Here is a 21,601-nt window from a genome sequence, read left to right on the forward strand (position 1 = left end):
GGGGGGGGGGGGGGGGAAGGAGCGTGGGGCAGGGCAGAGAACTGGCAGGGCCCTGAAGGCTGGGCAGTGGCGGCGCCAGAAGTCAGCGGAGGGAGCCTCAGAACCATGTCTGCAGGCGGCACACGCGCCCTCCCGAGCCGGCCCTCAGAATCCTTCCATGAGCTCAGCCCAGGTCCCTGTGGCCGCCGGCCTGTGGCTGCTTTCTCGTGCCACTGGGGGGTGTGGGGGGGATGCCAGGCTCTGAGGCTCCTCCAAGCAGAGCCGAACTGAAGGGACGCCTCCTTCCCGGCCTTATTCTCATGGATCTTCTTGCACCACCTCCATGGCTGACCCAGGCCCGGCTCTGGGGGGCATTTAAGAACACACTCCTGGCCTGGCTTCGTCTGGCTATTCATAGGGCACAACTCCGGAGCACGCGACGGCCTCCCTCTGCCGGTCCCAGGTCACTCGGGTCCCCTGCAGGCACACGCACGCGGAAACCTGGCTGGAGATGGGGCAGGCCGGTGAAGGCCCGGCCCCTGGGGCCGCTGCAGGCGTGCAGGGGAGGGTGGCACACCGCCATGCCCACCATCTGCCCCTTATGGAGGGGGCCTGGATGGCAGGCACGGCCGCCTTCCAGCTGCTTCGAGCCCCAGGAACATTCACAGCTGTGAGTTTGTGCCCACTGCCGCCTCCCTCTGCGTGCTGTTCTTCTCCCAGGCCTGGGGCAGGGGGCACCTTGCCCCGTGACGTCACACGGTCTTCCCGGCTCCCCTAACCACTCCTGGGAGCACAGGAGAGGCCGCTTGAGACTGAGAAACTTCTGCCCCATCTGACGCTGGCCTCGGGACGAAATGGGGACAGTTTGTGGGCTTCCAGGAAGTGGCTGGTTTCCTCTCCTTCCTGCCTCTTCTCCGACGCTGCTTCTGGGAGTCTGATCTGGGGCTGGCGTCGTCTCCCTCCCCCCTGCCAGCTGAAATGCTGCCCGTCCTTCGAGGCTGGGCCCTGAGCGGTCTCCCCACGTCTGATTTCCAGGAGGCTCCCGAGGCCTCCAAAGCCAGCCTGGCATGTGGGTCCCGGGTATTAAACTGCGACTCCTCTGGGTTTGGGGGCCGAAGCAGCCTCGGGGTTTGCTTGTTCTCCCCTTTTCTACCTTAGTCATTCAGTGCCTCGCTCGCCAGACAGAACACCTGACCAGATGACAGGAAGGCCCGAGTTCTAATCCAGCCCCAGATACTTCCTGGCTCCATCTTCCTGGGCCTCTTCTGTAAAACAAATCCTAAAAGCCTGAGCTCCAGAGCTGTCTTTGGGAAAGCTTTCTGCAAACCTTTGAGCATCGCCCCCCGCTCCCTTTTCATGGGGTGCTGGGGTCTCCTCAGGGAGCTGGCCCCACAGAGGAGCCCCAGGAGGGGACAGGACTTGCTCAAGGGAGAGCAGGAGCTCCTTAGGGAGACTGCCTGGCCTGGCCCCCATTTTTCAGAGCGGGAAGCTGAGGCTGCCTTGTCCCTTGTCTGCTGGGCTGGGTTCGGAGGCTCCCCTGCTCCCCACTCCAGGCCAGGCCTGGGGCCATGTGCTCTGGTGACCCAGAAGGCCAGGGGAAACCAAGGCTGAGACTCCCCATCTCCCTTGGAGAACTGAGCTGCCTCTGGAGCTTGGAGCAAGGCCTAGGCCTGGCCTCTGGAGAGGGCGGCCTGGACAGGGAACGGGCTGGGTGCCAGGCGGGTCGCCGGGGCACGTGGGGCAGGGAGCGGATTAGGACAGACGTGGGGCTAGAAGGAAAAGTTAAGCCGCCCAGAGGTGGAGGGGCCGGGCTGAGGCTGCCCTTTTGTCCTGGGCACTGGGGAGGCGGGCCCTGAAGTCTACACTGCCGTTCCTGCCGGGCACAGGGCCGGCCTTCTGGCTCTGGGGCTTGGAGGCGCAGCAGTCTCTGCCTCCCAGGTGAGGCTGGAGGTTGGAGGCTGCAGACCTGAAAATCAGGAAGGTCGAAGCTGTGATCTCTTCCTGTGTCCTGCTGCCCTGCCGGGCTATGGGCTGACCCCTCGGGCCTCCCCCATTAGCCTGGGAGCTCCCAGAGGGCAGGGACTGGCTTCTGCCCCTTTCTGTATGAGGTTCCTGGCAGTGCCAGGCACACAGCAGGCCCTTAATCGATGCCACGGCCTGGAGGGGGACGCATCTTGGAGCTTAGACCCAAAGGCCCGGATGCTATGGTGCTGCCCCAGACGGTCCACTTCTGCAGTGTTCAGGAGTGGAGGTACCCCCTTTTACAGATAAAGTCCCCCATAAGTGGACGATGGCCCAGCTCAGATGTGCTTGGGCTCCCTTCTCTTCCGCCGCCCCAGGCTGGGGCCAGGGCCTGCCCATCGGGTCCTGAGCTAGCCAACAGCAGAACATACAGGGCAGGAGAGGGGTCTGGGCTGGGCACTGACCACTGCACGAGGGCAGATCTGGGGCCTGGGGTGGCCTGGCCCTCGGCTGGGAAGGGGTGACCCTCGGGGCTCGGGGGCCTCACAAGGCCTGCAGACCACCTCAGCAGCCCCTCTGGCTGCAGGGAGCTCCCGTTCTGACACCGAGGCCTACTGCAGCTCCATGGGCTGACCTCAAGGGTCAAGGCAGGCCCTCGGGGGTCCCTTCTCGGACGGAGTGTCCCCAGCAGAGATAAGGGGAGGCCCTGCCAGTCCTTTCATCCTCTTCTCGCCGCTCGGACCCTTGCCTGGGCCCTTCTCCCTGGGGGTCCCCTGGCTGCCCCCAATTCCCACCTACCTGCAGCTGTTTACACGAGGGGCCTCGTCCCCCCTCCCGTCCACCCACTGAGCACAAAACCTTCTGTGGACGCGGAGTAAGAAAATTCCTTTACTTTGGACCGGTGCGGCTCGCTTCCTCGCTCAGCCAGGCTGGTGCCGTCTCAGAGAGGACAGAAACGGGACCCAGAGGGGGGATTGGGGGGGGGGGAGCCCCCTGCCTCAGGGCCCTCGCCTAGACCCACATGATTGTGGCAGGGGGGGCATCCGCTGCCTGACTGAGGATCCTTGCAGGGGCCCCGCTTTCTGGCCTCCAATCCCGGAGAAGTGGACGAGGCCCCGGTGGACGGTGGAGCTGCCACGCAGAGTGGACGCCGTCCCCGGGGGCGAGAGGCCCCTCCCGATCGGCACGAAAGGGTTTGTTGTGGGCCCGGAGGCGGGTCTCGGGTCCCGTCGGCCGCGCCGTCCGCGCCTCACTGAAAAGCCGGCCTCGACGCGGCGTCCCGGGTCGGCGGCCCGACGCTCCGGCCCCTCTCACGAGGGCCTCAGCAGCCTCTCCAGAAGCACCAACTTGGGTTTCAAGTTCAGGTCAAAGGGAGGCACTTTGGTGAGGTTGAGCCGGACGCCCGCCGTGCCCGCGATGTTGGCCAGCACGCGGTGGGTGTGCTTGTAGTGCGACAGCTGCAGCGGGTCCATCTCCAGGAGCAGGTGCGTGTAGGCCATGATGGGCCCCGCGCCGGGCTGCAGGCCCTCCTTCTTGTCGTACCTGCCGGAGAGCCAGACGGTGACCGCCGGCCCGGGCGTCACCCCGCCTGTCTCCGGCCACACCAGGGGAAGTGGGGCGCTGCCCTTATTCAGAGGGTCTAGGAAGCCCCCCACCATGTTGTTATTTAAACAGCGAATCAGTCACAAAGTGGGGTTCTTTCCGGCAAACAGAGGCCGAGGCTCGGCCCCAGAGTCCGGCCGCATACGTACGTCCAGTCTTTGTTGACCTCTAGAAATCGCGAGACGCCCGTCTGTGCGGCGGCAACGTCGATGTGGAGCAGCACGTCTGGAAGAGGGGGAGGGGCGGTGGGTGTGGCGCCGGCCCCCTCCTGGCCCCCTCCCGGCCCGTCCATGCCCGGCCCCGCCTACCTGTCTTGGGGGGCACCAGCTCGTGCAGCTTCTGGATGGCCACCCCGCCGGGGTAGTTGAAGTGGGACACGTAGAGTGACGTGGCCGAGTAGGCGGCGTTCAGCACGAGGTGCGCCACGACCAGCAGGGAGCCGAGCTTGTAGAGCCACGACTTCTTGTAGTTGTTGAGCCTGCGGGGGAGCCCCGTCACCCCGAGCCGCCCCTCCCCAGGCCCGCCCGCCCCCCCCCAACGGCCTCAGGGGTCTCTGGGGGAGCCCCGAAAGAGGGCCGGCCCGGCCGAGACTCACATGCGGGAGCAGCCCTTGGCGGCCACGATGTTCAGGACGGGGAAGGCGTACATGACGAAGCGCAGCTCCTTGTGGGGGAGGAACGAGTACAGGAAGACGAAGCCCAGCGCGGGCACCAGCAGCAGCCGCGTCCGGCGGTCCCCCACGCCCAGAGGGATGAAGAGGAGGCTGCAGCCCAGCGCCCGCGGCAGGGCCGAGTAGAAGTACCACAGGAATGGCGCCGTCTGGGGGGTCGTCAAGGAGCACACCGGCCGGAAAGGGGGCCTCCCGCCAGATGGGGGCCCAGAATCCCTCCCCACAGCCCAGGGACCCCCCCAATCCAGGGGCTCCCCCCCCCCCAGCAGCTGCCCCAGCCCCGAGGATACGCCCCAGGCGGAGCTCCGGTTCAGCACGGTGTTATACCAGAGCACTTGGCCCTCCGGCCACAGGACGCGCCTCCAGAACACGGAGTCTACGGCCACCGTGAGGCCTGGCGAGGAGAGAACCTTCTTCAGCGGGCGAATCCGCCCGGGGCCGGCCGCCAGGAAGCCCCAAAGAGCCCCAAAGAGCCCTTTGGGCCAGGGACGCTCTCAGGCCCTCGCAGAGCCACGCATCGGGGGGGTGGATGGATGGCCTTAACCAGAGACGCTTGGGAGAAGGCGGGGGCCGGGCTGGGAAGGACGCCCCGACGCCCAGGAAGCCCCCCACACTTGTGAGCAGAGACGGCCCAAGGCCTTTGGGGGGCTCATCATGCACATGCGGGCAGGCCAGGGACGGGGAGAGAAGATGAGGCCAGACGGCCCGGCCCTCGCGGCTGCTCTGGGGGTCGAGAAGGGGCAGAGACTGGGCCGCTGGCGGGATCCGGGGCCTCCGTCTTCCCGGAGCAGTGACCTCCCCCCTAACCACGGCGGCCCGGAGGCGGCACTCACCCAGGCACACGGCCCCGGCGGGGATGGCGTGGCCCAGCACCTTGGTGAGGGACACCTTCCGACTGAGCAGGCTGAGCAGCAGCAGGAGGCCCAGGAAGAGGCACAGCTCGGCCCGGAACACGATGATGGCGAAGGCAGAGAGCCAGATGAAGCGCGCCCGCCGCTGCTGCAGCCAGGCCGTCAGGGCCAGCAGCACTGCCGACACAGAGCGGGGGGTGAGTGGCCGAGCGCGAGCCGGCCCGGACGGCCCCCGCCCCCCTAGGCCCACGTACCCACGGGCATGGCCAGCACGTTGGGCAGGGTGCGCGTGCAGTAGAACATCAGGTGGAACTGGCTGGCCGTGATGAGGCAGAAGACGGTGGCCACGGTGGCCCCCAGCTGTCGCCGCACCTCCTTCTGCAGCTTCCAGAGCCCAAGGATGACGCCGAGCCCGAGGGTCCCTCGCACTGTGGGCCAGGAAGACACGAGAACGCCGGCTCTGCGGGAGCGGCCTCTGTGGCGCGCCAGGACCCCCGCCTGGCACTCCATCCACCGCAGAGCACCACAATAGGCCGATCCCTCGATCCCGTGGCTGGGGAGGCTGGCCCCAGAGCTCCCCGTTACCACAGCAGCCGGCCTAGCACCGCCCCTTGCGGTGCCCTCTGACCCCTCCCCCCCCATGGCCCATGCAGATATTCTTCCTTCATTTCTCCTCCCCTCGGGCCCGCCTCCTGGCCTCGTGCTCCAGCATCCTCTCTCTGCCCCAAGCAGCCCTCGCCTTCCCAGCCTGCCCTGTACCAAGAGCAGGTGCTAGCTGGGGAGGCCTTTCCTGAGATCCCGGAGCCCATGGGGGACACCAAGGCCAAACAGTTCTCCAGCCTGGCTGCAATGCCTTGAGCTTCACCCTGATCCTGTCTCATCAGTCCTAGCTCACACGCCATCACCGCCACCTCCTCCAGGAAGCCTTCCTTCCTTCCCTCTTCAGAGCCATTAGACCCTTACGCTGTGGCCACAAGCCTGGGCCACACCCCAAGGCTACCCTCGCTAAGTCTTATGTCCCCAGCACTCGGGAATCTGCCCACAGAGTGATGAACCCCAAAGCCTTCACCAACCAGGCTGGCACCCAAGATGACCGCTCACACAGATGGAGAGAGGCCACCTCACTGGTCAGTGGGGGCAGGAGGCCCGGGGAGCTCCCTGGCTGCACACTGCCCACAGCCCTGGGCCCCAAGTGCCTCTGGGAGCAGCCCTCCCTCCCTCCCTTGGGGGCCTGGTCCAGGTCCCAGCCCTGTGGGCCATCTAATGAAGGGAACCTGAAGCCTCCCACTGCTAAGCCTCCTCACACAGGAGTGGGAGGGGCCGGAGCCCGAGGGCACTCGGGGCAAAAGGCTCAACTCTCCAGGCCTCCAGGAGGCCAGTCGTGGCTAGGACAGAACAGGAGTCACCAAGCTTCCCAGTGGGGAGGGGGCCACCCCCCCCCCACTTACACCTGACACAGCTAACGGTCCTCCAGCATCCAAGAGCGGGAATCTCGCTTTTTTTGTTGGTTTTTTTTAAAACCTCATTTTCCGTCTTGGAGTCAATACTGTGTATTGGCTCCAAGGCAGAAGAGTGGTGAGGATAGACAATGGGGGTCAAGTGACTTGCCCAGGGTCACACAGCTGGGAAGTGTCTGAGGCTGGCTTTGAACCCAGGACCTCCCGTCTCTAGGCCTGGCTCTCAATCCACTGAGCTGCCCAGCTGCCCCCATGGGAATCTTGAGTTTTGAATGGAGATGCTTCATGTCCCCTGTGCTGCCCCCAGCTCAGAGTGACCACAGTGACCAGCACCCCAGAGTCAGCCACCAGAGTGCACAGGAGGAGAATCTACAAAGAAAATCTCTCCCTGTCCAGCTTGGGCCCAGCTCTGGAGGCTGCGATTTACAGATGCTGTGGGGGGGCCGCGGGGATGACCTCCCAGAAGCCCCTGTTGGACACACGGAGGAGGTTTCCTTCCTAGCACACCCTGGGATGCCCACCTGCCCGAGACTGCCCCGGCTGCCTTCTGTGCTCGCCACAAATCTTTAAATGAGGGAGAAACGGTGTGAGCGGATCACCCGAGCAATCTTGCATCGAGGAATCCGAACCCTTGGCCTCAGCTGAGGAGGCCGGGCCGGGCCGGGCCAGGCCAGAACGTGAAGATAAAACCTCAAAGCTTCCGGCTCGGCCCAGAGCAAAGCATCTCCAACGTACCAACCCTTCTGGGGTTGGCCTGGCCAGTCCGCCCAGCACAGAGTGGGGGTCCCCACCAGAGACAGAACCAGCTTTGGCCAGCCCAGAGGCCCTGCCCAGCAGAACATGAGGCACTCAGTGCTCCTTAGCCGCTGCCATCAGGGGAAGCAGAGGCGCCTCCCACCTCTTCAAGGCTCCTTACCTATCAGCTGAGAATAAAATTTGGACATTTCCAGCACGGAAAGCACGTAGATTGCAGGGCTGGAAAAGGCTGCAATTAAGATTGGTCCAAGAAACGTTCTTGGGACGACCCCAGGGAAGTCGTGATGATCGTACTACAAAGAAAAGGGAAACAATTACCAGGAGGCCACGGGGCGCCGGGCCGCTGCCTGGGGGGGGGGGTCCCATGGCTCCCCTCCTCCCCCGAAGCCCGCTCACCTTGTCCAGGTCCCAACGGTGGTACAGGAGGTCATGGATGGCCTGCAGGTTGAAGCTCTCCTCCACCTTGGCGTAGGGGCAGGCGGCCAGGTGGACGAAGGCAGCACCGATGAACAGCAGGAGCAGGAGGGGCTGTCGCTTGGCTTGTCTCTTCCCGGCCATGGTGGCTTACAGGGACGGCTGCTTTGGGGAGCCTGCGCTGGCGAGGAGAAAAGCCCAGCTCTGCCCTTCTTGCTGTGGGAGGAGGAGAGATGAGGCCCTGTGGGGAAGACAAGGAAACGTATTAAAAACCAGGCGGTGCCAAACCAGGCGGTGCCGTGAACTGCCCTCTCCTGGCTGCCAGCTCGAAGCTGGGAGAGAAAGCTCAACCTCAGAGCCCGAAATCTGGGCATCTGAGCAAACGCCGCTGACCCCCCCCCCCCACCCAGGGCACTAGCAGGGTCCCAGGATTAGCAGTCTCATGCTAATGCAATTCCTGGGGGCCCTCTAGCCTCTGCTATCCCACCCCCCCCCCCCCAGGGCAGCTTCTGGTCTTGGGACGGTTGTGGCATGAGAGGAGGAATAAAACCAAGGGCGTATTTCTAAATGCCAGCCGCCAGGTAAGAACCAGAAAGCCCACAGCAAAGCGACAATGGCTGATGGGAGAATCTGTTCAGTAACTTCCCACCAAATGGAAAGAAAATCTGTAATGTCTGTAGCCAATGAGAGGTGAATAGTGTGAAGCAGTGGAGCAGCACCACCCCAAAAACAAAGTGCCAGCACAGGGACCCCCAAACCAAGCACTCAGATACTCTTGTCAGAAGTCCAGATGTGTGTCAAGGAAGAGACACCACGGTCTCCTGGGATTAAAAACTTTAAAGCAACAAAACTTAAGCTGATGAAATTCTCTTCCCAACTGCCCCAAGGCGTGGACAATGTCAACATTAACTTAATGTTAATATAACATTCTATAGGTGGGGAGATTGTGGATCAGAGAGGCCAAGTAACTGCCCCTGGTCAGAGCCAGGATTCAAACCCAAACTCCCAACTCTGAGCTGAATTTTCTTTTCACTATGCCAGGCTGCAAGGAGAATCCATTCTACAGTTTGTCATGAAAGTGGCCAAACAGCCTGTGGGAATACACTTAGAATCTCCGCAGTGGCCGAATCGAGAGTCCAACAGAGGAGAAGCAGAAAACTGGAGAAGCAACTGGAGAAGCAGAAATGGAGATTCTGTTACCAGAGGGTGTGAGCTCACTGGCATTCCCTGGCCCAATTAAGCTGAGGGCTTAAGACATCAAGGAAGTTCAAGCTCTCCGAAGCTCAGCATGGCTCTCCTAAGAGCAAGGCGTACAGTGAGGGGATCTGTCTCTTCTGTGATAGGTATTATACCCTATTAAAGAACTCTGGTGCCAAGGCCTCTCACACCAGCTTCCCAGCAGCATCTCATGGGGATTTCTTTTCTCTATCAAACCCTTAATATGTTTGCAAGTGCTGCCCAGGGCAAGGACTGGCCAGCCTGCCCACTTGCCTGCCCAACCCAACTTTCCCCCACTAGAGTCTATCTTCTAGGCAGCCACTAAAGTGAGTTTCTTTCCACTCCTGACTCAACAAGCTCCAGGAACTCCCTCTCCTGTCCAGAATCAAATACAAAATCTTCTGCCTGGCATTCCAACCCTTCCTAAGCTAGACCTTGCCAGGCTTCTTACCCCACCACATCCCCTTTGATCCTGGGCCTCTGGCCCCCTGGCTGTGCCCATCTCTGGCTCTTCCCCCTCCCCCTTTTCTCCAATTCATCCCGCACACAGCTGGTCGGGATGGCTGCTGCCTGCTCTCTCCCACAGGCTGTGCCCCTTGGGGCAGGGGCTGGGCCTGGCACATAGTAGGCCCTTCATAGACGCTGTGCGCCACCTGCGCTCCTCAAGGATGGCAAACCGGGCTAAAGGGTGGAGCTGGGGGGTGCTCTGTAAAAAACTTTGGAGTCCAGCGGCCTTTGGCAAATCGTTTTTTAAACAATAGGGGAAAACAGCAAGTTTTCAAAATGGCTTTTAATTAAAAATCAAACACGTGCCGCGAGCCAAGCGAAAACCTTCCAGCTTAAAGACTGCCTCCGGTAAGTAGGAGCAGCCACTCTAGAAGTTCGGCCCCTGGGAGTGGCGATAGCCCCCGCGGCCGCCTCCGTCTCCTCATCTGCAAAGTGTGGTGTTCAGTCCCCAAGTGAGAATCATCTGGGGCGCCTCATCCCTGCCTCCCCCTGCTAAGGAAAGGGCCGAGGGTCTCGGAGACAGTCCCGTGCCCTCCGCCTGCCTCCGTCCCCCTCCTGTAAGATAGGCTCACCAAAGCCGTGACCTGGGTCCGAGGTCGTGCTTCGATATCGTATAGCCGATACTGGAGTAAGGTCGGCGGGGGCCGGGAAGGGCCTTACACCGTCCCGACCGCTGGCCCCCTCCACCCCGGACCACGCTGCGGTCCCACAGGTCCGGCGGGAAGAGCCGCAGGAGGACCGCGCGTTTGCCCAGATCGTGCTCACTACAGGGATGCCGTCCTCCCGGCGCCCAAGCCCGCCACGTGTCAGTCCCTGGGCCCCACCCTAGCCTCACCCCCGCCGCCGCCGCCTCCTCCTCTGCTCAGCTACTTGCCCAGCTCTCCTCTGGCTCCCGCTCCGGTTCCGGCTCCCGCCTCGGAGAAGGGAATGGCTCCAGCCCTGTGGCGCTCGTCGCGTCCAGCTGGCGTGGCGCGGCGATGCGTGGCGTGGTGTGGCGTAGCGCACGCGCGGCCTGAGGCTAACGGTCGCGGAGTGGCTCTTGAGGGGCGGGGTGATCCGAGCGTAGAAGGGCCAAGAACCAGGAGGACGCCGGCGTCTGGCCCTTTAAGGACCTAGGGAGGTGCGACCCTCACCAAACATGGCGCCACAAGGACGAGAAGCTACTGCTTCTGCCCCTACTCAAGATGGCCACTCTCCGTGACGGAACTCCTGGGGCAGGGCGGGAGTGGGCAGTATTTCCCCACCCCCAGCCTGCCTTACCTTCAGCTCCACCCCGCCAGAGGTTTCGGAACTACAACGCGGCCTTTGTGCTGACACGGGCCTCTCTCATTGGCCCACGTTCGTTGGCGAGATTCGATTCGTTCATGTTCTCGCAGCGCGGCGACCTCTCGTCCAATGGTGGTCTGAGGGCTGGCGGGTGGGGTGGGGCTTGGCTCAAGTTCCAGTGAAATAGGCCCAGTGCCGAAGGTACCCGGCTTCTGAGCGCGGGGGTGGGGCCTGGTCGGCCCTTCGTGCGGCTGCGCGAGCTAGAGCTCCTGGGGCTTCGGTCCCGAGCCGGCTCCGCTCTGGGACCGGCCCAGGCGCCGAGGCGGAGCTTTCCCTTTCCCGGCTCCCGCGGACCCCGTAGCCCTAGTGCTGATCCCAGCCCTCCTCCCCCAGTGATCCTGGAGCCCTTTTCCCTCCTCCCCATAGTGATCCCGGAGCCCTCCTCTCTCCTCCCTCTCTCCCATTGATCCCAGCCCCTCCTCCTGTGTGTCCATTGGCCCTGCATCTCCCCTTCCTTCTCGTCCTCCTCTTCCTCCGCAGCCCCGGCTCCAGTCCTTTCCTCCCTGCTCGGTTCCGCTGTCCTGTCGGGACCATGCCTGCTCCGAGTTCCCAGGGGCAGAGCCTCTGGCCCCGGCTCCTGCTCCTGCTGCTGCCCCCGCTCCTGTTCCTGCTGGCCGTGGCCCCACTCCCCTCCGCCTCTTCCTCCACCAGTCACAAGCCGTGCACAGTCTGCAGGAACATCGTGGATCAGTTCCACAAGGTGCGGGGCTGGGGGCGGCGGGGGAAGCCTGGGATTCGAGGAGGTACCTGGAATGGGCTGGCTTCTCACACTTGGGGGAGGGAAGGCACCTTTCCCTTCACTGTCTGAGGCAGAGCCTGCTTCTCCCCCTCCTCCCTATTGACTTCGATCCTCAGTTTCCTCATCTGTAACATGGTGGGTTGGCCTCCTGGTCTTTAGCCCTTCATCTGGGATCCAGTAATTCCCAGAGCTGTCCTTGGCAGATTCTGGCTGCCTGTTGGTCATCCATACAGTTGGTGGGAGAATTTAAAAGTGGCTCTTAGCTGGTGACAGCTGAGAGGCACTGGGGTACCAAGAGAGCCCCCAGAGCCTGGGAAGCTCTCATAGGGAGAGCTGGATGACAAGCCTTGTTTGAGGACTGACCCACGTCAGCCTCAGACTGTTAGAGCTTTGGGGACAGCAGGATGTCTCAGGAGGTCCGGAGCTCCATCACTGGGCATCTGCATGACCATTCATTGCCCTGTGGACAATTGCCTGTCTACCCACCATGTCACCTTCACCTGCTAGCTGCTAGGGCTTCCTTCAAGGTGCAGGCCAAGCCCACAGACTCTAGGAGGCCTTTGGTCCCAACTTTCTATAGCTCTGGTATGGCCCCCCAAGGCTTACTAAAGTGCCTTGTACACAGTGAGCACTTCATAAATGCTGATTATCAGTCAAGGGGTTTCCTAGTCCTGGGTTGGACCAGAAGCTTCTGTGGCCCTTTCTAGCTCCAAATTAAACTAGTATCCAAGGTGCTGAAATGTGAGAAAAACAATAGATTTTTTTCTCTTAAGGCTGCCTGTTAAATGCCCACAGGCCAGGAGTTTTCCTGGGCTTCCTGCTGCCCAGTGGGCCACCTGGGAAGATGAGAGGGACTATTTCAAGGCCTCTGGACTTCTCCAGATAAAAGTTATAGTTGAGCTGGTTTCCTGGGAAAATATCATTCACTGAATATATATTCTGGGTTTTCTTTTTGGCAGGGGTTGGCAAATACAGAAAAGAAAAATTTTGGTGGTGGAAACACAGCATGGGAAGAGAAGACACTATCCAAATATGAGTCTAGGTATGTCCAGATGTGCCTGGCCTTGACTTCTGTCATCACCAGTCCTGTCATCTGCATGAGGAGAGAAAAGGGGTACAGGATGAAAATGAGGGAGCTGATAGAGGGGACAGCTCAGTGGCTATGCCAGGGGTCCCAGGAAGGCCTCCATCCTGTCTCAAAAGTCTTCTATGTGCGACTTAGAGAAGGCCAAAGAGCAGAATTTCATAGGTGGGGGTGGTACCACAGCCTCAAGAGGCACCCCCCAAGGGACATTTTGATGATGTCATCGGCCCCCACCACAAGTAAGGACTTGAGAAATGATGCTTTGGCTAGTGAAGGAGAAGAATCCTGGTTTTTATCTCCTTTTTTTTTTTTTTACTAGTTAGATAGAAATAAATACCACTTTGGGGGTCAGGAGCTCTTCCCCCTGCTGCTTCCCCATTGTCACCTACAGGCATCCCCCGTTATCTTAAGCAGATGCTAAAGGCCTTTGTTTCCCCCAGTGCTGACTTGTGGTTTTGCTATTCCAGTGAAATTCGCCTGGTAGAAATCATCGAAAGCCTGTGTGAGAGCGACGCTTTTGAGTGTAACAATATGGTGGAAAATAATGAAGAGCACCTCGAGAACTGGTGGTTCAAACAGTAAGTTGGTGTGGGGGGGCAGGGGCGGTGGGGGAGGGGTCCATGGCTGTGCAGAGTCAAGGAGGAGAATTGCAGGGTAGGGGAGGTCTGGAGTGCTTGTTCCTTTAGGAAGACACTTTGATGCTGAGGGTTGGGGGTGACTCCCACAGGGTGCTAGGAGCACCCCACAATGGCCAAGCAGAAGGCACCTCAGGCTTAGAGTCAGGAAAGAGCCCGACTCGTGGCTGTGGAGCAGTCATTTACCTTTGGGAATTTAGTTTCTTCGTCTGTGAGATGGGATGGGACGCTAATTTTGCCCACCTCATTCCTCTGTTTCCCCCACACACACACTTGTCAGTGCTGGCCCTCTCCAGACGGGGCTGCTCATTCAGGTGGTAAGGAGAGGCAGTGGGGTGTGGAGCTGGCCTTAGAGCAGGGGGTGAGTCTGGGCTCCAGCCCCAGCAAAGGACTCTCGGCAACTCCCCAAGATTGAGGCCGCTCAGAGGCGTCCAGAGTGCCTCAGCTGAGGAGGCCGGTTTCAGGGAAGAGAAGCCTGGCGCTCTGAGCAGGTCGGTCAGGACTCCCTTGGGTGTTCCTTTTCTTGATTCAGGAGAGGTTTGAGCCCTTTCAGACTCCCCAATTCTAGCGATGCTCCCACCCAGAGCTCAATCTTAGCTTCTGAGGGGCAGCCCAGGTCCTTTGTGGCTCATCCAAAGGCAGAGCTGGAGATGGAGGGTCAAGCCTGGGGGAACACAGGCTGTCAAGGGGAGGGCCCTTGGGACTGCATAGCCTCTGGGCACTCAGGGTCAGGAGGCTGGACATGACCAGAGCCACATGGACATGTGTCTGGGGTATTTGAACAATGACACGCTCCATTAACAAGTGCAGGAGGAAGGAGGCTGCAGATGTAGGGAGGAGGCCTGAAGGCCAGCCTTTGCTTGGCCGGGGGGCAGCCTGCTCTGTTGAGGTCATCCTGTGAGGAAGGGGCCGGACCTGGATCTTTGTGGGGACAGGCCCATAGCAGCAGCGGGCGGCAGTGGCTCCCGCAGGAGAGAGCTCAGCCCCGGCAATACCTGGGCTGCCAGCTGCCACCTGTGAGGGCCATCCCTCCCTGGCCTGCAGGGGCCGTGCAGTGGGCTGGTTTCTTGGTCGGGAGCCTGGTGTGTGCCCGTACCTCACAGGAAGAGCCTGTTTTTCATTACTCAGGAAGAAGAGACATCCTGAGCTCTTCAGGTGGTTCTGTGTGGAAACCCTGCAAGTCTGCTGCCTTTCGGGAACCTACGGACCAGACTGCCTTGGTACGTGCCTGCCCCAGCCTGCCGGCCAAAGACCCTGTTGGGAGGGAAGTGCCCCTGCCCCTGGCCTGGCATGCTGAGGAGCCTCCTTAAATCCGGATGAGTGAATAAATAAATGAATGTGTGAAGGGCCCCCTTCTGCACCCTCCATAGTTCTGCGTGTGAATTGTGGCCTCCTCTTTGCTCTGGCACCTTGGCTGGCTGAGTTCATTGGACTTTTCTGGACTTTGGTTTGCCCCTGGGACATTGAGCCTCATGGTGGTCATTCTGCCTATGGTCATTAGTCAGAGAGAATTTGGATGGAGGTGGCGACTAGCCTGCCCAGGCATTGGGATGTCTGAACAGGTGACTCGGCCCTCTGACCTGAGGGGCTTTCAGGGGTCCAGGAGCCCCCAAACCCTCAGGAAAATGAGAAGTAGCCACCTTCTGTGTACCTGCCTATTAGACTTCTTTAGATATTGGGGGCCTGTACCTGGGCCATCCAGGGGCCCCGCCTCTCAGACGTTTCTCTTCCCTGAGAAGGTGGCATGTGGCCCCCAGCAGAGCCAGGAAGCCCAAGGCTGCAATGCTCCAGGAGGTCTAGGAGGGCCCCAAATACAGCAAGACCAGAGGGCTGGGATCAAGCAGGCAGTGAAGGCCAAACTTAGCAGGGTGACTCTTGCAGGGGCCTGGTCACTCCTCCTCCAAGGGTGGGTGCTGGGAACACTTCCAAGCTCCCAGGGTAGCACCATGCTGGGTTTGCCCCGGCCCCGAGGGGGTTGGGGCTGGGGGTGGCCCTTGGCAGGCCCCAAAGGACATGTCCTTTCCTCTGGCTCCAGAGTGTCCTGGGGGCGCTGAGCAGCCATGCCGGGGAAACGGTTACTGCAATGGAGACGGGAGCCGTGGCGGGGATGGGAAGTGCACGTGCCACCTGGGCTACAGCGGGCCCCTCTGCATGGACTGCGTCGACGGCTACTTCAGCTCCTGGAGGAACGACACCCACTCTGTGTGCACAGGTGACCCGAGGGCCTCCAGCCTGCCTCCTGACCCCCCCCTCCCTCATGCTGCTTCTTTGACCACTCAGGCTCCCCCAAAGAAGGGCCCCGGAGAGCCCCCCAAAGGAGGGCCCCAGGGAGCCCTGCACCCAGACTTTGAAATGCCCTTTTCCAGTCTGTCATCAGGCCTGTAAGACCTGCACTGGCCCGAGCCCGAGGGACTGTGGAGAATGTGAAGTTGGCTGGGTCCAACAGGAAGACGCCTGTGTCGGTGAGTCAGATCAGCCCCAGAGGGTGGCTTACTCACCCCATTTTACAGATGAGAAGACTGAGGTAGCCAGCTGGGGAGGAGGGTGACTTGCCCAAGGTTACACTGCTCATAGACAGGGGGCTTGGCCCAAGAGTTCAGATTCTGCCTCAGGCACTCACGAGCTGTGTGACTGTCAGTTCTTGCCTGCCTCAGTTTCCTCATCTGTAAAGTGGGGATGATAACAGCCCTTAACTCCCAAGGGTATTGTGGGGATCAAATGAGATGATTGCAAAGTGCCAATTCATTGTTACCTTATGTTATTGATGATAATGAGCTTCAGCACAGATTTGAACCCAGGCCTTCCTTACTCGAAACCTAGCCCTCTCCCCCAGGAGGTCCAGAGCTCAGACATCTTAGTACCCATTTTCTGGGATGGGAAAGCTGAGGCTCTGGAGAAGTTAGATCCTAGTGCCAGAGTGACCCCCAAATCCCACAGACTTCCATGCCAGGTCCTCAGGTTGGGGTAGGAAGCCCCCAAGCCTGGCACATCTGACCACACTGGGCAAACTTCCTGCCTCATCCCCAGGAACAGCCCCAGAGACCACCCTCCCTTCTGGGGGATGCTGCATCCCCCAGGGCTCAGGCATCCCTTTAGGGCTCCCCTCCTGCAGAGAGGGAGCCCAGGCCCCAGCCCAGCACTCAGGCTCCCTCTTTGGTACTTGGGGAGGGCGCTGTGCTTGCCATGGTTCTGGGCACCCAGCAGGGACTTAGATATCCGTTCCCCCTCCACCACCTGTGAGACTCAGATCTTCAGCTCTGTAAGGGTGGGCTGTCTAGAGGTCCCATCTCCTCTGCCTGGCCTCCCAGGGTGGCAGGGGGTGGGCACTGGCTGCCCTGGCATGGGCGATGCCAACCAGGCAGCCTCCTCCGCCTCCTCCTCCAGCTCTGTGCCTGACAACACCAGAGCTGGCTTCTTCTCCACTGCTGCGGCCACACGTGGGTGGGTGGGACCAGAGGCCCCACCCCCCCAAAAGGGGAAGTGCCAAGCTCCTGCCAGCTCATCCCTCCTGGGCACTGAGGTCCGGGCCATGCAGGGGCAGCCCCGGGTAGGGGAGGATGCTGCTGGGGCTCCTACAGGACAGGTGAGGCCCTGGAGGGACAGGATTTCTCCAGAGTCCTGAGGCTGTGACCCAGACCTCCACTTCCAGGCTGTGAAGTTCAGGTTCAGGTTCAGGTTCCCCAAATGGGCCAAAGCCAGAACTTAACCCGAGTCTGAGCTCAGACCTGGTCAGCATCTCCCACAGGACCTTGGACAAGTCTGGAGGGTGATCTCGAAGCACCCTCTGCCCCCTCCCCAGACCCCTGCTGTGCGGACGTGGGTGGCCCAGGTCTCCCATGGGCCAGACCTCCCCTGCCTTCCACCTCTGTTCCCCTGGGGAGTGCGGTGAAGCAGCCTGAGGTCAGCTAGTTAAGCCCCTTGTTTCATGGAGAGGAGACCAGGCAAATGGCGGGTCCTCGGGCTTTCCTCCGCTGCCCTGGTTTCCTGAGAGGTTTGGCAGTGACCTGAAGGGGAACCAGCAGCCAGAGGGGATGGTGGAGACCAGGGGAGCCCTCCGAGAATCAGGAGAATCAGCGGGGAGAGAGTCTGCTGGCCAGGCTCCCAGCCTAAGGTGTGAAGGGCTCCCTCCGCACTGCCCTGCCTCAGGCCTCTCCCGGGGGTCTTTGGCTTCCGGAGAATTTTAGTCTTCCGAGGTTCTCCCCCCCCCCCCCATGGCCGCTGGCCTGCTGCTCCCGCACCCCCTTCCAGGAGGCGGCTCAAGCGGCAGCTCCCTCTGGACTGCGTCCCTCGAGGTGATTGGTTGTACCTCGCCATGGGGCTGAGCGCTGGCTTCCTGCCTGCGGGCCTTTGTGCCACCCCCTGGCTCTCCAGGGCATAAGACCCTCCCAAGGCCACACAAGGCCGAGGTGGGCGGAGCCCCCCAGAGCCCTTGGCGGTGCCGCCTTTGGGCTTGAGCCCCGGATCCCTAGGGTGGTGCTGGATCCAGCCTTTGGTGTGTGCCAAGGCTGGCGAGCAGCGTTCAGCCCCCACCCCCTGCCCTTCCAGATGTGGACGAGTGTGCGGCGGAGGCGCCTGCCTGCGACGAGGGCTCCTACTGCCTCAACAACGACGGCTCCTTCTCCTGCCAAGGTCTGTCCGCCAGGGCGGCTCTCTGGGCGCCTCCTCAGGGGCGGGGCTAGGAGGGAGTGGCGGGAGTGGCGGGAAGCTCCGGCCACGTGCCCAGGGCTGAGGCTTTTCTTTGCTTCCTAGCGTGTGACTCCAGCTGTGCGGGCTGTGTGGCCGAGGGCCCGGAGCACTGTAAAAGCTGCACGCCGGGCTATGCCCTGGAAGCGGGGGCATGTAGAGGTGAGTGAAGGGCCTGTCCTGGGGCCCCGCCTCCTCGGTATGGAGCCCGGGAGCTTCCGGGCATCCCTTTTCCCGGCCCTTCCATGGTCTGTCATCGCCATGCCCTCCTGGCGCCTCTGTCCTGTCAGCAGGGGGAGCTTCCGGGGAGGGGGGGAGAGGGGGGGGGCCTCGGGGAGGCCCGCCCAGAGAGTCACGTGCCCAGAGGGCGCACCGCCGGAAGGGCCTGAGGCGCCGCTGGCCCCACCCCCACCCCCTCTTTTTAAACCTGGAACCCGGCAGCCTCTCCTCCCCGCTGGGGGGGCTGGGGGGGCTCCTTCCTAACAGGCTCGTGGGGCTTCTTTCGCAGACATAGACGAGTGTGCCCAGCCCGAGGAGGCGTGTCCACAGGAACACCAGAAGTGCTTCAATACCCCTGGCAGCTTCGTGTGTGCCTGCACCCAAGGCTTCCGGGAGACAGACGGAGTTTGCGTGCCCTCCCCAGAGGCCCAGGGTGAGTGGTGCCTCCCGCCAGAACTGAAATGCCGAAATACTTGGGGGCGGCCCAGGGCTCAGGCCTTTTTCCTTTGGGCCATTTCTAGGGGGCCTGTGCCCCCCCCCCCACGTTAGTCCCCACACAGGCCAGGGCATGGTCCCTGTACCAGCAGGGGCTGTTTCTCCAGGGCAGAGGTTGCTCTGCCCCTCCCCCACAGGTGCCCTGTTTGTGCTTGAGGGAGCAGATGCCAGCCTGGGTGGCCTCGAGGGGGCAACTGCTGTCCCCAGCCCACACTGTGGCTGAGGGAAGGAGCTGGGAGAGCTGCTGGGTCTCTGGGACTGAGGGCTTCGAGGCCTGTCCCCCAGCTGGTGTGTCCCAGAGGTGACCCTTGAACCCTTGAGCCCGCATGTTATACACTTGTCTGGGAAAGCCTGGTCTTGGGGATCCCTAGTCTGAAGTGACCCATTTTCTAGTAAGAAGGTGGAGGTCTCTGGCCATCTCATAGGTGAAGCCATGGTGGGGCCTATATTAGGGTGGTTCTCACTTCGCCAGCACGCATCTCCCGAGGTGCGCACCCAGGTCAATGGTGTCCCCTGAACAATAACTTTTATTGGAGGCCAGGACACCGGAGGAGGAGGGACAGCCCTGGTGTGGGTGTGGGAAGGGGCTCAAAGAGCACCCTCTGCCAGGGCTCCGGACCTGTCCTGTATGGCAGCAAGTCTGGAGGGGCTGCCCATGGGGTGGGGGTGGATGGGCAGAGGCAGTGATGGTGGGATGAGGAGCTGAGCTGAGCTTGGCTGACCCTCCCTGGTGGCCCTGGCACCCTCCAGCACTCAGGTCCTCACAGGAACCAAGGGAAGAGGGCATGGAGGGTGGGGCGCTGGCCCTCCTGTCTCCCCCACTCGGCTCCCATTCCCCCATGGGCCTTCATCCTAGCGGGCGCTTCCATCTGACATGGGTTTGCTTTGGACAGAAGAGCAGCAGGAAGCTGGGCCAGCATCCTCCTCACATGAAGACTTGTGACCCGCCGCCACCTCCAGCCTCGACACTGATCTTGGACTTAAATTATTCAGATGGAAACTGGCGGGAGAAGGAGCCTGCGGTTCCCAGGGCTCCTTGGCTGCCCCCACTGCCCGCCCCACTGCAGGCTCTTCTTATTGGATGGGCCCTTTCAAAAGCTGCATTTCTCTCCTTCATAAACAATAGATTTTGTCCTCTATTTTGATACCATTCTTTGTAATAAAACTGACTCTGGAAGGTGGACAAGGATAGCAGTTCCATGGATTCGCTCATTTTAAAAGGAACAAACTGAAAATGGCCAAATTTCAGAGTTTGAAAAAGAAGCACCCCTGTGTGGAATTCCCTTTTGTGGGAATATCTGTTTCTGGGGAAGAAGGCAAGCTGAGGCTAAGCTCCTCACATTGGACACCCCTCCATGAATAAATAAGTTCTTTCTTAATTTAAATTTTTTCCTTCAGACTTACAGGTTTTTAGGTCCTTTCCTATAAATAGATACCAGCCCATGACTTTTTAAAAAATAGATTTTTATTGATCTCTTCTTAACTGCCATAATTTCTATCTCTTTTATTTACAACCTTACCTTCTCTCTAAGAAGCAATATGTAGGAGTAAAAGTGAATAAATTCATACCTAAAAGGATGCTGGGAATGTAGCTCAGATGTGGCAAAGTATAAGTATCCGCTCCAAGGCAGGAGAACAGCCGTTGGGGTTAAGGGACTTGTCCAGGGTCACACAGCTAGAAAGTGAGGTTGGATTTGAACCCAGGACCTCCCATCTCAGGGGCTGGTGCTTTATCCACTGCCTCCATTACCATAATTTCTTCCAGCATCTCTTCCTCTCCTCTTCCCAGAGAGGCATGCATGTAACAAATATAATTTTTTAAAGACAAAAAAGAAGAGAAGCAAAATGGGCATCCTGGATCATTTAAGAGCCTGAAAACATGCCAGGCATGTTTGATCCCTGTGGTGCTGCCTTGAAGGAAGGAGTTGGGGGGTGGGGCCCTGAATGTCTTCATTTGAGTCCTGCCCGAAATATTGGCATTTGGTTGTATCACTTTTGGGTTGGGGTGGGGGGGACTCACTCATTCTTGCCATTTATGATGTACTGGTTTTTGTTCCCTCAGCCTCATTTCCCTGCCATCTCTCTGGCTTCTCTGTATTCTCCCCTGGATTCTCTGATTTTCTGCATTCTCTGACCTCCACAACCAGAATTGCCTTAGTCCCTGGCTAATAGGCGACTGCTTTGGGGCCAATTCTTTGGGATCAGAAAAAGGTCTGCTGTAAACATCTGGGAGCCGTCCCTGTTAGCCATGATTTTCCTAGGGCATGGGTCCAGGAATGGAGTCTCTGGGTCAAAGCCCATGGACTTTTGGGATCCATTTCTTTCTCTAAATGCAAAGGGCTTTCTTTCATTGGTACTGATTGGCCACTCCATCAGCAATGAACCGTGTCTCCCACATTGACCAGTTCCATCTTTTGTCATTTGGGCCAAATTAGAGGGTGTGAAGTGTAGTGCAAAAGGGTGCATATTAACCCTGCAAAGCCTTACTGCAGAATTTCTGACAGTTGAAAAGGGTTTAGAACCCTGACTAGTGGCAGTTGATCCTGGAGACTCGATGAGAGTAAGAGGGTCAACTGAGCTCTATCTTTGGACTGAAACCTGTCCTATATTCTGCAGTTTTTCTCTTATGATTTGTTAGCTTAGCTATTTCCTTTGGATTTCCCTGACCTTCCCTTTCCCAATCATCTTTTCCCTTCCTAAATTTCTGTGGGTTTTTGAAAGGAGGGTGGATCTGGGTGGTAGCTTCAAACTTTGTAGATTTAGTTTCCCTGTAGTCAAGTAGGGCTTCCTGTGATACAAATTATTACATCTGGCGAGCATAGTTAATAAAAAAAATCTATGAATCTTCTGAAACAACAAAAATGAATCTGGCAAGAATTACATTTATTTTAGGCAGTGTCTCCATAATGGCTTGGTCGTTCATGCAAGGTCTGTGCAACTTTTGGTTCATAAAAGTCCCAAATCTAGTGCAACAAGTGCTAGAAATATAAGATTATTATAAATG

General features: G+C 59.7%; 2 protein-coding genes across 2 annotated transcripts; one reads left to right on the top strand and one right to left on the bottom strand.

The window, feature by feature from the left end:
• Positions 1-3,167: 3,167 nt before the first annotated feature.
• Positions 3,168-10,354, bottom strand: ALG12 (ALG12 alpha-1,6-mannosyltransferase). Its single transcript, XM_044677502.1, has 10 exons — positions 10,252-10,354; positions 7,674-7,932; positions 7,438-7,570; positions 5,319-5,492; positions 5,047-5,241; positions 4,504-4,607; positions 4,139-4,362; positions 3,852-4,021; positions 3,693-3,768; positions 3,168-3,483 (listed from the first exon to the last, which is right to left on the bottom strand). The coding sequence occupies exons 2-10, from the start codon at positions 7,833-7,835 to the stop codon at positions 3,252-3,254; spliced, it is 1,470 nt and encodes a 489-aa protein (XP_044533437.1). The 5' UTR covers positions 7,836-7,932; positions 10,252-10,354; the 3' UTR covers positions 3,168-3,251.
• On the top strand, positions 7,834-19,786 carry CRELD2 (cysteine rich with EGF like domains 2). The gene is made up of 17 exons (XM_044679285.1): positions 7,834-7,909; positions 8,193-8,272; positions 8,801-8,897; positions 9,773-9,868; positions 9,979-10,128; positions 10,683-10,833; positions 10,876-10,996; positions 11,062-11,442; positions 12,441-12,523; positions 13,033-13,143; positions 14,329-14,420; positions 15,236-15,412; positions 15,567-15,662; positions 17,746-17,829; positions 17,950-18,045; positions 18,392-18,535; positions 19,491-19,786. The coding sequence occupies exons 1-17, from the start codon at positions 7,834-7,836 to the stop codon at positions 19,538-19,540; spliced, it is 2,085 nt and encodes a 694-aa protein (XP_044535220.1). The 3' UTR covers positions 19,541-19,786.
• Positions 19,787-21,601: the final 1,815 nt, after the last annotated feature.

The sequence above is a fragment of the Gracilinanus agilis genome, chromosome 5 (assembly GCF_016433145.1).
Source record: "Gracilinanus agilis isolate LMUSP501 chromosome 5, AgileGrace, whole genome shotgun sequence".
Classification (NCBI taxonomy): Eukaryota; Metazoa; Chordata; class Mammalia; order Didelphimorphia; family Didelphidae; genus Gracilinanus; species Gracilinanus agilis.

Excerpts from the sequence above, each read along its gene's own strand:
- CRELD2 (XM_044679285.1), top strand. The coding sequence starts at position 7,834 with ATGGTGGCTTACAGGGACGGCTGCTTTGGGGAGCCTGCGCTGGCGAGG. Across the intron at positions 10,834-10,875 it reads GGTGGTCTGAGGGCTGGCGG|TGCCGAAGGTACCCGGCTTC; the intron begins GTGGGGTGGGGC and ends AAATAGGCCCAG. Across the intron at positions 15,663-17,745 it reads ACAGGAAGACGCCTGTGTCG|ATGTGGACGAGTGTGCGGCG; the intron begins GTGAGTCAGATC and ends CTGCCCTTCCAG.
- ALG12 (XM_044677502.1), bottom strand. The coding sequence starts at position 7,835 with ATGGCCGGGAAGAGACAAGCCAAGCGACAGCCCCTCCTGCTCCTGCTG. Across the intron at positions 5,242-5,318 it reads CGTGCTGGCCATGCCCGTGG|TGCTGCTGGCCCTGACGGCC; the intron begins GTACGTGGGCCT and ends CTGTGTCGGCAG. Across the intron at positions 4,022-4,138 it reads GCCAAGGGCTGCTCCCGCAT|GCTCAACAACTACAAGAAGT; the intron begins GTGAGTCTCGGC and ends GCTCCCCCGCAG.